The sequence below is a fragment of the Terrapene carolina genome, unplaced genomic scaffold (genome assembly GCF_002925995.2).
Source record: "Terrapene carolina triunguis isolate 2854851 unplaced genomic scaffold, T_m_triunguis-2.0 Scaffold192, whole genome shotgun sequence".
Lineage (NCBI taxonomy): Eukaryota > Metazoa > Chordata > Testudines > Emydidae > Terrapene > Terrapene triunguis.
Genome location: NW_020664543.1, coordinates 6,322,678 through 6,335,537, shown reverse-complemented (window position 1 = coordinate 6,335,537; position 12,860 = coordinate 6,322,678). Strand labels below are relative to the sequence as shown.

Genomic DNA, 12,860 nt, shown 5'->3' with positions numbered 1-12,860 from the left:
CTTCACCTGATTGGGAATAGTGTGTTTGAGCAATTCTTAAATCTACACAAACTCTTTCTTATTAGACCATTCAGCATGGACGACTAAGTGAACAATGGTGGGGCTGTAGTCAGAGCAGTGCTTAGTCCAGTAAAATTGAAGGGGTGCAAGTGAGGCTGAAATGATCAGTAGTCAAGACTCTAACTTTGAGCTGTGTAATGTACAGAAATGACCTGGGTAAGGAGAAAAGACTCTAAAGCTAGAGACACAAGGAGGAAAATGTAACTTGAAGTCCACAAGAACTGAAACTCTTACCTTCTTAGAGGTAATATAAGGTTGAAGCATATTGTCAGGAAGTTTGCCCCATTGCTGTCACATCGGTTGTGGTAATGGATTTGGGTAGATAGGGTGGCTGTCATTCCAGCCCAGAGAATGGACTCTCAGGGTACGTCTTCACTAGCAATGCTGAATCGCTGCCACAGCAGCACTTTAACATGGCTTGTGTAGTCGCCGCGGCATAGTGCTGGGAGAGAGCACTGGGAGCGCGGTCTACACTGGCACTTTACAGCACTGAAACTTGCAGCGCTCGGGGGTGTTTCTCACACCCCTGAGCGAGAAAGTTGCAGTGCTGTAAAGTGCCAGTGTAGACAAGCTCTCAGGTTAAAGAAGTGGGGGAGGAAAATCTATACTTTATATAAAAGCATCCTTGTAACTGGAATATTTATTTCCCTTTGGTTTTTTTTCATAGCTTTTTCTGACTCTCTTAAAATGGCCATCTTCAGGACACATCTTCTGACGCAGCAGCAAACAAGCTAAAAACCCAAGTAGAAGTAGCTTTCTCAATGCAGCTGTTGAAGCTTTTGAGCATTAGTTTGTAAACTTACTGTCAAATGCGTAGCTATAGAGCATTGCCATTACTGTGTGCTAATGTATTTTGCATTCATGTTATCAGGAAATCCCCTCTTCTGGAAAGCCGCTTTTGGTGCTGCTTTATGACCTTTATATGTTGTGGTTTAGGTTGTGTGCTTTAACAGAACAATCACTAGTGTGGCAATAAGCTCTCAGGACTTAAATGAAAAGGTAGTAACAAATTCATTTAAATGCAGAAGAGTTAAGGCCTCATTAGAGCAATGTAGATTCCTTAAACAGAATAGTGCGGTCTGATTTAAAAGTTCTCTTTGAAGGTTCTTGGGACAACATTAGACAAAGTCCATATTTAGGTACCTAAATAGTCTGATTTTTTCCCCCCTCCCCCTCCCAAAAGATGTTGAGCACCCAACAGGCCCCATTAGAGCCTAAATAAAGATTTAGGAACTTACCTTTAAACATGCTTTTTAAAAAAATCTTGTCCTAAATCTTTAAGGTAGAAAAGGTGTTTTGGATTAAGAAAAGATGGAGTCAGGAGACCTGGCATTTCCTGGCTCTGCTGCAAACTTCCTGTGTTTGAACAAGTCGCTTTTCTATATCTGTCTAATAGGAATGCCCGCCCGCCTCTCCCTCACAATTTATGAAGCACTGTGAGCTTTTGTAGTAGATAGCATTGCAAGTGTGAAGTCATGTAGGCCTGTAGTCATGCTGAACAACCACTGCCTTCCTCCAGCAAACTTTGAAATCTGTTACTGTTTTCCAATACTGTAGTTTGTCAGTTTATGAAAAGTATGTGACATTAAACCCGATATAATATTATATATGATAGTGGTTCTTTAAATACTCGCCTCAGTGTCTGTCCCTTTAAGTACATCAAGCATAGGATGACTCACACCGAAGTCCCTGCCTTGTCTAATTAAAGGCTTGGGTTTTAAAACTGCAGTTTTACTGTGAGTATGGTGTATACTTGCACCAGGTGACCTCTACTCCTGCAAATGAAAAAGCTGGCAAACATACTTAACTTCTGAGCCTGTCAGAACTAGTCAGAAGTTTCTGGTGTCTTGATTATGTTAATGTCCTAATGCCTGCTCAGACTTCACATTTTAATGCTGTCTGCTCTGGAAAGGACTGAGCTCGATCATTTTTTTAAATATTCGTTCTTAAGAGAGGGACCTTATCAAAGATATAACTCTGCTCCCTTATCTTTAGTTCTGTTATGACTAAATGTAGTACCTCCTAATCTTGAATATTTTACGTAATTCAAAGTCTCTTGATGCATAGATTAATTTTATGTACTGCGAAATCTAGTTGACTTCCTGCGCTTACCTTCACTGGCAGAGTAGGATAGACTGCTCTCTAATTGAATTGACGGCCAAGTAAGCCATATTTGGATTGCTTTGTAGTTAAGAATTGGTGAAGTGTAACTTACAACTTTGCCCTCTTGTTATGACACTGAATATCTCAACAAGGCATTTCAGTTATAACACTCTAAGTTTGTCATTTGGCATCAACCAAAAATAGAATTATTCAAGCTTCTATAAATTTTAGTTTTTGCACCTGAGGGTGTTCAGAATTGCAATTGCCACATGCAAGGGTTGGTATTGTCTTGAATTTGAAAGAGAGTCTGTTCAGGAGAAGAAATACTAGACAGAATTGCAGTGTGGAGCACTATTCAGCACTTCCTAAACAAGGTGTGCTTATCCAGGGTGGTCTTTGGCAAGAAGGCTTATTCCAATGTTTTAGATTCATCCATTCATTATGGTTTTACCTTTCCGTCTATTGCTACTTGCTATGCTCAACAGCTAGCAGGGCCTGTAGAAATGGGAGCTGACTTCATTGTGCAGTTTAAATGAACTTCTCTCAGTTGACCTGTATGTACCCAGGCAGCTATATACAGACTACTCAGGAATAGCAAAAAATATTAAATGCAATATTTTATGCTGAAGTTGAGTCTGAGGTTTCTACAGTGATTACCCAAATGAACAGCCCTAATAAAAATGTGACAATCCTAAACTTTAAAATAGTTCTTTTTAACTATTACAAATTAGACTGGCCCTGCTTTTTTACATGATTGAATATTAATCTCCATTAGTATCAAGCTCACTAAACTTCTTTACATACAGTTGCATACAGAATTTATAAAAGTCGGTGACTAAAGCTTTTATACCAAGTATGTTTGGTTTCAGTAACTGGACTTCAGAATGCAAACTGCTGTGACCAAGTATGCCATCTGTGAAAAACACTGATGAGTTCATTTTGTTTTTTAGGGGGAATCTGTAAAATATTTCCTGGACAACTTGGATAAACTTGGAGAATCGGTAAGTTTAATTTAGTTGGGAAGTTTAAATCAAGTTAGTCTTGGATATCATTAGGGATTTTGTAGATTCAGTTTAAATATGTAACTTGTATGTGGTAATTGGGGAGTAGTGCTTTCATCTTGTTTTAGTAATTTACATGACCTACAGGTTGACTGGTAAAATATCCAAACATGAGTGGCTGTGGGTATGGATAGGGCCGTACCAAATTCACAGTCCATTTTGGCCAACTTCATGATTGTAAGATTTTAAAAATCCTAAATTTCATGTTTTCAGGTATTTAATTCAAAAATTTCATGGTGTTGTAATTATAGCGGTCCTAATCCAAAAAGGAGTTGGGGGGGGGGAGTGGAGGAGGGCAGTGCTACTGTAGGAGGGGTTGCGGTACTGCTACCCTCACTTCTGTGCTGCTGCTGCTGCTGGCGTCGCTGCCTTCATAGCTGGGCAGCTGGAGAGCGGCGGAGGCTGGCTGGAAGCCCAGCTCCAAAGGCAGAGCTGCTGCTGCCTGAAGACCTGGGCCTTCAGTCAGCAGTGGCCACTCTCTGGCCACCCAGCTCTGAAGGCAGCAGCACAGAAGTAAGGGTGCCATGGTATGGTATTGCCACCCTTACTTCTGTGCTGCTGCTGGCAAGGTGCTGCCTTCAAAGCTGGGCGGCCAAAGAGCAGCAGCTGTTGGCCAGACATCCAGCTCTGAAGGCAGCACCCCGCCAGCAGCAGCACAGAAGTAAGAGTGGCAATACCGCGACACCCCTAAAATAACCTTGCCCCACACACACACACAACTCCCTTTTTGGTCAGGACCCCCAATTTGAGAAACACTGGTCTCCTCTGTGAAATCTGTATAGTATAGGGTAAAAGCACACACAAGACCAGATTTCACGATCCGTGACACGTTTTTCATGGCTGTGAATTTGATAGGGCCCTAGGTATGGAGTAGAATAGGGTGATTGTCCTGTCTGGTAAAACCCTCAGAAAACAGTATGATAGTAGCCAGGAGAAGTCTGTGGATACAAATTGCAGAGTCAAGCAACCACCACGGAACTCTACAGAATATATGAAGTCAGTAATTTTTCCATAGAAAGCACATGGTGCTGCTGTGTTCTGAAAATGTCTGCGGAAATAGCACTGTTTCCATATTTGTTGTATTTAATTTGAAAATCAGATGTGCTCTTTTTACAAATAAAAAATATGGCTTTTTCTAACAAACTCCCACTGGGATCTAAAAGTCAAGCTGGATTTACTGGGTTCACATATCACTTTCAATAAAGATTCCGACGTTAGCTACTCTCTAACTGTTCTGATGCATGAGCCATGTTTAAATCCAGCTCAGCTTCTTCTAACACTACTAATAGGATTCAGAAGTGGGAAGCTTATTTCTATGCACACCCGGAGCAGATCTGTTAAATAGGGTGGTTTTATTTTTAGTCATTCTTATGACCATAAATGTACATTAAAGAAAAAAAAATTAATTTGCTCTTTACAAAGTGGTTATCCAGATTGTGTATTTTGGTGTCCTGAATTTGCTAGTAACACTGTACGTCCATTGATCTGGATGGCTCTGGGATAGTACAGATCTAATTATTGATACTCAAAGATGCCTCTTGCTAGAAAACTGTGCGTACATGTAAGAAACCTCTAGAACAAGAAATTGTGACTGTACAGATCATGGTTACATTTTATAATGTGCCTGGCATATAACACTGTTAATATAAATTTAACATGGGATGGGAATCTTTGTGTCTGCTTTGGAAAATGTTTCAGCATTCCATTTTCCATGGGATTGTATTGCCTCCTAATAATGACAGCCATTTTGATTGTAATTTTTGTCTCATGAGCTTGTGTGTATATTCAGTTTGTATATTCATGTCCAGTGGCCTTGTTTTGCAGAACTTATGCATGAAAATTGGCCTTACAATGGGAAGCTAACATCAAACCTAACTGGGGAGACACTGCATCTCTGTTATATTCCCAGCCATAGGTGCCAACTCTGGGGATGCTCTGGCGTTGGAGTGCACACATGCCCCGGGGGGGGAAAGGGTCCTCAGCACCCACCAGCCACAGCTGTTCGGCATCTCGGGGAGAGGTTAGGGGGAGGGCAGAGAGCCACGGGCAGGCTCAGAACTCTGGAAGGGGGTGGACTGGGGGCAGGAAGAGGCAGAGCGAGGGCAGGGCGTTAGAGGGAGGTGAGGAGCGAGGGCGGGCCTTGGTGCAGCACCCACCGGGAAAAATAAAGTCAGCACCTATGTTCCCAACAAATGCTTTGAAGCCTAATAATACCCGATACTTAAGAACATAAGAACGGCCATACTGGGTCAGACCAATGGTTCATCTAGTCCAGTATCCTGTCTTCCAATAGTGGCCAGTGTCAGGTGCTTCAGAAGGAATGAACAGAACAGGCAATCACTGAGTGATCCATCCCCTGTTGTCTGCTCCCAGCTCCTGACAGTCAGAGGCTAGGGACACCCAGAGCATGGGGTTACATCCCTGACCATCTCGACTAATGGCCATTGACGGTCCTATCCTCCATGAACTTATCTAATTCCTTTTTTGAACCCTGTGATAGTCTTGGCCTTCACAACATCCCCTAGCAACAAGTTCCACCAGTTGACTTTGCATTGTGTGTGAAGAAGTACTTCCTTTTTGTTTGTTTTTAAACCTGCTGCCTATTGATTTCATTGGGTGACCCCAGGTTCTTGTGTTGTGATAGAGTAAATAACACTTCCCTGTTCACTTCCTCCACACTGTTCATGATTGTATAGACCTCTATCATTTCCCCTTCTTTAGTCTCTCTCTGAAGCTGAACCAGTCCCAGTCTTTTTAATTTCTCCTCATACAGAAGCTGTTCCATACCTCAGTCATTTTTGTTGCCTTTCTCTGTACCTTTTACAATTCAAATATATTTTTTTCAGATGGGGTGATCAGAACAGCATGCACCTAATTCTTTCTTTTCTTTTTTGCAATGATTTTGAATGAGGAGAGTCTAAGCTATCATCTAAACTTAAACTATATGTGGAACCAAAACAAAACCTTTCCTAACTTGATTATCAGGTTAGAGCTCACATCACTTACCGAGTCTCATTTAGAAGTTCCAACCTCAGTGCTGCTTGTTTGCCTTTTGCCTTATGGCATCTGTCTGAAGCAATAAAAGGAGTACTAATTGTTTGTCTCTAGTAGCCACCCAGGTGGCTTTTTTAACTTTGTTCAGATTTTTCACACCCATTGTTTTATGCCTGTCCACACATTAAATTTAAAACAATCATTTTGAGGGCTGCTTCTGTTTTGCAGCCACCTTAAAGTTCTTAATCAGAACTATAAAAAGGAATGATAGCAATATAAGAAATTCCAGTTAACTGTGCCTTAGAGTCTCTAGCTATAAATACAATAAATAACTTCATTTCTTTAGAAATTGCACCTTGAACTAAAATGATTTTAGTCACTTATTAGAATGGTGACTTTTAAAGTTGGATAATAGTATTTAATTGTAAATCACAAATGTTAAGAGGTGTAGCTTTCTTCAAAATCATTATCTTTTGACAGAAATGACTAGATATATTCAGGCAAAAGCAAGGTAATTTTGTTATGAAAGTGTAAATATAGCTTTGGGTAGGTTCTCTTGGTTTATTCTTTCCCATTTGTGTATTAGAGCACAGCTTTTTGCTGGAGGTTAGATTATTTTTGTACTTTGGAACTGTAGCAGTTTATGGGTAGAAGCACTCACTACTCCTGTCTCATGCAAACAGACCGATGCTATGAAGTTACATTGTTAACGAACAGATATGAATGACTATGGTCTTTTCTCCTTTAACATAAGGAAGCTAGAGAGATCAGCATGTCTAAAACCTGCTCGTTCAGATTGTTTGACCAGGTCAACAGAATAAGGAAATCTCTTCTTGTTTACATACATGATTATAACCAGGCATGTTGATTTCAAAGCTGAATTGTAATTTTCTCTGTTTTTCCGTATCTTTCTCACTATTGGTCAAGTAGAATATTAATTGTAAACATTTGATATAGGACCTTAGCTTTGCATAGCATGTTAGATTATGGCTATGGTCATAGTTCTCATCAAGCTGCTACGTGTGTGTACATGAGCAAGTATAAATAGCAGCGTAGCCAGGTAGCACAGGCAACAACAACAGAGGAACAGCCAAGCCGGGCAGGTACATACTCAGCACAGCTCAGTCGTCTCTCTGCTTCCTGTGTTACCCCAGCTATACTGCTATTTGTATTCGTTCTAGCTCTCATTGATCTATCACGAGCATGTGTGCATGAGTAGGGGAATCATATCCCTACCTCAGCGTGGACATATCCTCAGAGACATGGTCCCTGCCTTGAACAGATTCCAATCCAGATTAGGCAGACACAGTGAGTCACACTAGCAAGTGACACATTCTGATATTTCTAAGTAGGTTGGGAGAGCAGACAGTTCAGGAGTGGAAGTAGAGGGTGGAAAATAAGGCCAAAGTAGTGGGTTTTGAGGAGGCCTTTGGAGGAGTTGGAGTTTGGCTCCTTGGAATGAGAATGTTACAGACAAAACAAGCAAGGTCGGAATAGGTAAGTGTGGGAGAGCAAGAGAAAAGGAAATGGCAAAGCTGAGAAAGGGGGCGGAGTCCTAAGGACAAGGTTGAGAGTGAGACTAGGTGAGATGCAGGCTGAGGAGATGATTTTTAGCTCATGGACATGGGATGTTTCAGGGAGGCCAGTGATGGAGTGTCATTTGTACTGGCTAAAAGAACAATAGCGTGATCCAGAACGTTGGCAGTGAGGATTGAAAGGAGGGGATGACTTAAGAAATTGTACAGGAGCAAGAAGGCCTCAGAAGTCTAAATGTGAAATAGAAAGGAAGGAATTGGTGCCCTGTGGTTGCATGTATGACAGGGAAGAGTGGATCAAACTGTGAGGATGGAGAAAGGAATTGGAAGGAGGTGAAATTCAGCTTTTTTCCTATGCTTAGGCATTGGGAAACCTATGAGGAGATGGGAATTGATGGAATCTTCTCAGTTGGTGCCTTCAACTATGCACAGACTACTTTACAGACTGTGTACAGTTTGATTAAATGTAGCCAATTGTGAAGTAAAATGTGGTGGCTTTTATATGCCAGTAACACTAAACAGTCTTTAAGAGGGGAAGTGAAACACTTTTTTTTTAATTGAAATTTAAGCTGAACGTTAATGCCCAGTTGTGAGCTTAACCCAGGTGTCCTGGTCACTGATGGTGCTCTTGCAGGCATATGTATCTTGGGAGCTCTAAAAGGAGGTCAGGGTCTTGCATTTTATCTGCTGGAAAGGAATTGTAGAAATATGCTTTATGCCCTGTTTTGTGTATTTGAAATGTGTGTTTAAAAAGTCTGCTTGTCTTTTACCTTAGAAATATCAGGAATATCTGGTTTTCCCTGGCTTTGATGGAGGACTTCTTTGAGAGGGAGTTGATCTCAGGAATGTGTTTGATCTTTTGCTCCTTCACAGAAAGGGTGGTGGTGGTGGTCACTCTGCAGCAATGACAGCCGCTCTCCCAAATGTTCATTAGGCACTGCAGTTAAGTGTGTGTGTTTTATTTAAAAAAAAAAAAAAAAAGGGCATTTTAAAATCTATCTAAAAATCCTTTCTCAGTTTCTTAGTTTTCAGTCTCTGTGATATAATTTCTCAGATTTTCCCGTGTTAGTCTTTTCCTGGCAGCCAATTGAATGTTGTAAAGCAAGCAGGAAAACTTAGTAACCTTTCAGGCTGCTTTTATCCATGAGAAAGGCAAAAAAGGGCAAAAGCCCAGCTTTTTCTTCCGTGGGTCACTTTTAAGGCAGTAGGTGGAGTTCTAAAGGCTTCAGCTTTCCTTCTGAGAAACTAGGTCATGCCGTCATGGATGTATGTCAGTACCTAAAGATGAGAGCAAAGAGGGGAGCCTTGAGGTGGATCAGAAAGTTTCTTGGTAACTGGTTTTTATCAGAATCACCCAAACATCTCAGTTGTGGCCAGCTTGAATAAAAGAATCAGGAGTTTAGAGAAAACGGTTGCTGTTCCCTCATTAGTTTCACTTTCTGATTTTCATGCATTAAAACAAAGTGCTCCTTAAAATCTTCAAACCCATTTTTAACCTCCTAATTTGTAATTTTTTTACCAATGCTTTTGTTTTAAGCTTAAACCCTTTTAAAATTTCATTTTAACAAATGTCTATTAAAATAGAATCCCATAATTCCCTGTCTGTAAAAGCTTGCAGTGATCTATCTTCTCGTTAATTGTTTTTAAACAGTTTGTCTGAAATTTTATAACAATCCCTTATTGAAAAGAATTAAACATTCAGGTTTTGTATAGCTTTAATTTAAAGCAAAACAGGCATATTCGGGCATTTCAAAATCTAAACTGTACTACTGTTAAATTCTAGTTTTGTTTATTTAACTGTTTATCCAGGGTTTTCTTTCTATCCCCAGTAGAAGTTGGTTGAATCAGAGTTCTCTTGACATTGCTTCACAAGTTTTTCCAAAGGTCTCATGTTGAGCAGTGAGCCCTTCATTGACTAGGATTATTAGGAAAAGCTCTTTGAATAGATTAAGTGAAGAGAGACTTGCTTTTAAACTTCTCTAGGTTTCAAACATAGCTTGTTTTCCAAAATTGCCATGAATACCAAAGCATGACATGTCTGAACAGTGAAGTATAACAAAGGATTTATATATACCTGGAGAACAAAGCTGTGCACATAAAATTTAGCAAACTGGCTGCTCAGAGGTAAATGCACAAATCAGCAAAATGACTCCTGTGAAAATGGAGAAGCCAAAAATGCATTAGGGATCAGGTCCCACAACTTTGGCCTCTTGGATTGATCTGTTTAAATTCCTACACTTTGGAAACACAACTCTTCCTTGCACTGAGTATTTTCATTCCATTGGATGTCGCTACTCATAGTGGAACGCCTAGAAACTTTCTCATGCTGCCTGTTACCCATGAGGGAGAAAGGCAACAGGTTGCTGTGCAGGCATCAAGGAGTTCCTTGTGTTTGGATTCTTTGTGATGGCATCTATGGATTCCATAAAAACTTAGGTAGTCTCAATACCTTGTCAAACAGTGGTTCTGTTCTTTAATTATGAATCATGAGCAATATGCCAAAGAGGGGGAAGCTAGTGAATGAGTGCTTACTGTTAGAATTGGTAGAATCATTCGAATGCAGCCCTCTGGGGTAAAGGGTGGCAGCCAACAAATGCATATTGTATAACAGATGGGGGAAGGAGACTTGTTACAGGAATCTGTAGTGAGGGAATAAAAGCAGCTGGTGGCACGAGAAACGGGTAATGCTCCTTCCAATATTGTTTACCAAGGTCACTTGATATGTAGCAGAGGGAAAGTTTCAGTTCTCTAAAGCAGTGTTTCTCAACCTTTTTGATACCAAGGACCAGTTTGCTGCCGCCTTAAACTGTATCAGGGAGAACTCAGGGACTGATGCCAGTCCACAGACCGGTCGTTGAGAAACACTGCTCTAGAGGGATTCTCATTTTAGGATTGGGTGTGTTAATCCCAGCTTTAGCGACTGAGATCTTTTTAAAATGGAATAATGCATGAAGACTCGGTTCAAAAATAACTTTCCTTCAAGCTTTTCTAGGTCAGAAGTCTGCTAAAGCCACTATGCTCATTATTGTTCCCTAACTGGCAAACTTTGCTTTATTTTTTAGGATTATCTTCCATCGCAGCAAGATATTCTGCTGGCACGAAGACCCACGAAAGGGATTCATGAGTACGACTTCGAAATTAAAAATGTTCCCTTCAAGATGGTTGATGTAGGCGGCCAAAGATCAGAAAGGAAACGTTGGTTCGAGTGCTTCGACAGTGTCACATCGATACTTTTCCTGGTCTCCTCAAGTGAATTCGACCAGGTGCTCATGGAGGATCGGCTAACAAATCGCCTTACAGAATCACTGAACATTTTTGAAACAATAGTCAACAACCGGGTTTTCAGCAACGTCTCCATCATTCTATTTCTAAATAAGACAGACTTGCTTGAGGAAAAAGTACAAAAAGTGAGCATCAAAAACTATTTCCCAGAGTTCGAAGGGGATCCCCACTGCTTAACAGACGTCCAAAAATTCCTGGTGGATTGTTTTCGTACCAAACGCCGGGACCAACAGCAGAAGCCCCTATACCACCACTTCACCACTGCTATTAACACAGAAAACATCCGGCTGGTTTTCCGTGACGTCAAGGATACCATTCTTCACGACAACCTCAAGCAGCTTATGCTACAGTGATGTGCAAAAAGACATTTTTATTTGAATACCTTTTGTGTTTTTAAATTGTGGTTTACAACAGGAATAGAAAAATCCAGGTCCTGTCAGACTTCTTGATGTGTGGCTGAAAGCTGCTGCTGAGCACATTATTGCCAATTTCTGCTGAAATTGAGGCTTTAATCTCTTCCACTGTAGCTTTGAGTTGACTCAGTTATTTTATAGCAAACCTAAGTCCAAATAACCTGTAAGGTGACTAAACTTGACCTCCAGTGCTTGTATGTTGCAAAAAGTATATCTAGAAAATGCACTCCACCGTCAAAATTCCAAGTCCAGATTTCAGTGTAACATTCATCGGAATTACATTAGACTTGTAGTAGTAGTTTTGGAAAACTGTTCCTTTTCACCTCTTCCTTAAAACTATAATGAAGACTGTGATAATATAGCTGACTTTGATTTCTCAGGTCCTTCGTTGGTTAGATATTCCATAAATTTCTTGTTGGAGTCATTTAGAAACTAGGATAATGGTAATAAAGCCTTTCCTGCCTTAAATATAAAGTTTTGCATGGGTTTTTGAGTGTAGGGTATGCTTTAGGTCAGGAAATACAGTAAAGTTGGGAACTGTCAGCATTAATACCTTCTGCCAGAAATGTGTAAAGACTAATATGATCAAGAACTAGTAAATGGCACAGTTCACTCTAAACTTCATTTTCTGTTGCATATTTTAAGTACTCTGCTTGTTAGAGCTATAACAAAGCACAGAGCACTATGATCTGAAATGTTGATATGTGGGAAGGAGAAGCAAACGGAGCTTTAGAATCTGTATTCTCACTTTGTCATGATGCTGAATAGCTTACATCCAGGTACCTTGCCCCAGAGTTTAGGCCGATTTGAAATGCTTTTGTATCTTTTCACCATAACTTTTACAGTGTGCCTAGTCCTACATCAACAAGCATTCACTAACGCACAGAAGTATTTGCAAACATAAGTGCCTCCTGTCTTCTGTCCTTCTGCAGTGTTTTCAGTGGCCTTACATGAAGACAAATTCCCCAGACAGTGGCCTTATGCAGATATGGGTAGATAGGCCGAACACCACTAGGCCAAAAGTCTGTACAGAAAGATGAGCATAACATGTCACAATAGTAAATGCTAAAGTCTGAAAACTTCAGAGAATCTGTCAGAATCAGGTCTAGAAATCCTGAAGAATCATAAGAATGGCCATACTGGGTCAGACCAATTGTCCATCTAGCCCAGTATCCAGTCTTTTGGCAGTGGCCAGTACCAGATGCTTCAGAGGAAATAAACTGAACAGGGCAATTTATTGAGCGATTCATCCACTGTTGTCCAGTCCTAGCTTCTGGCAGTCAGAGGTTTAGGAACATCCCTGATAGTCTTGACTAATAGCCACTGATGGACCTATACTCCAGGAACTTACCCAGTTCTTTTTTTAATGCAGTTATACTTTTGGCCTTCACAACATCCAGTGGCAACAAGTT

General features: G+C 40.6%; 1 protein-coding gene across 1 annotated transcript in view; it reads left to right on the top strand.

Moving 5' to 3' along the window:
- The window catches only part of GNA13 (G protein subunit alpha 13), a 37,167-nt gene extending 24,524 nt beyond the window's left edge, over positions 1-12,643 (top strand). Inside the window, exons 3-4 of the mRNA XM_024198324.1 lie at positions 3,114-3,164; positions 10,816-12,643. Of these exons, the coding sequence (XP_024054092.1) occupies positions 3,114-3,164; positions 10,816-11,388 (624 nt within the window). The 3' untranslated portion in view covers positions 11,389-12,643. The remainder of the gene's footprint in view (positions 1-3,113; positions 3,165-10,815) is intronic.
- The last annotated feature ends 217 nt before the right edge of the window (positions 12,644-12,860 follow it).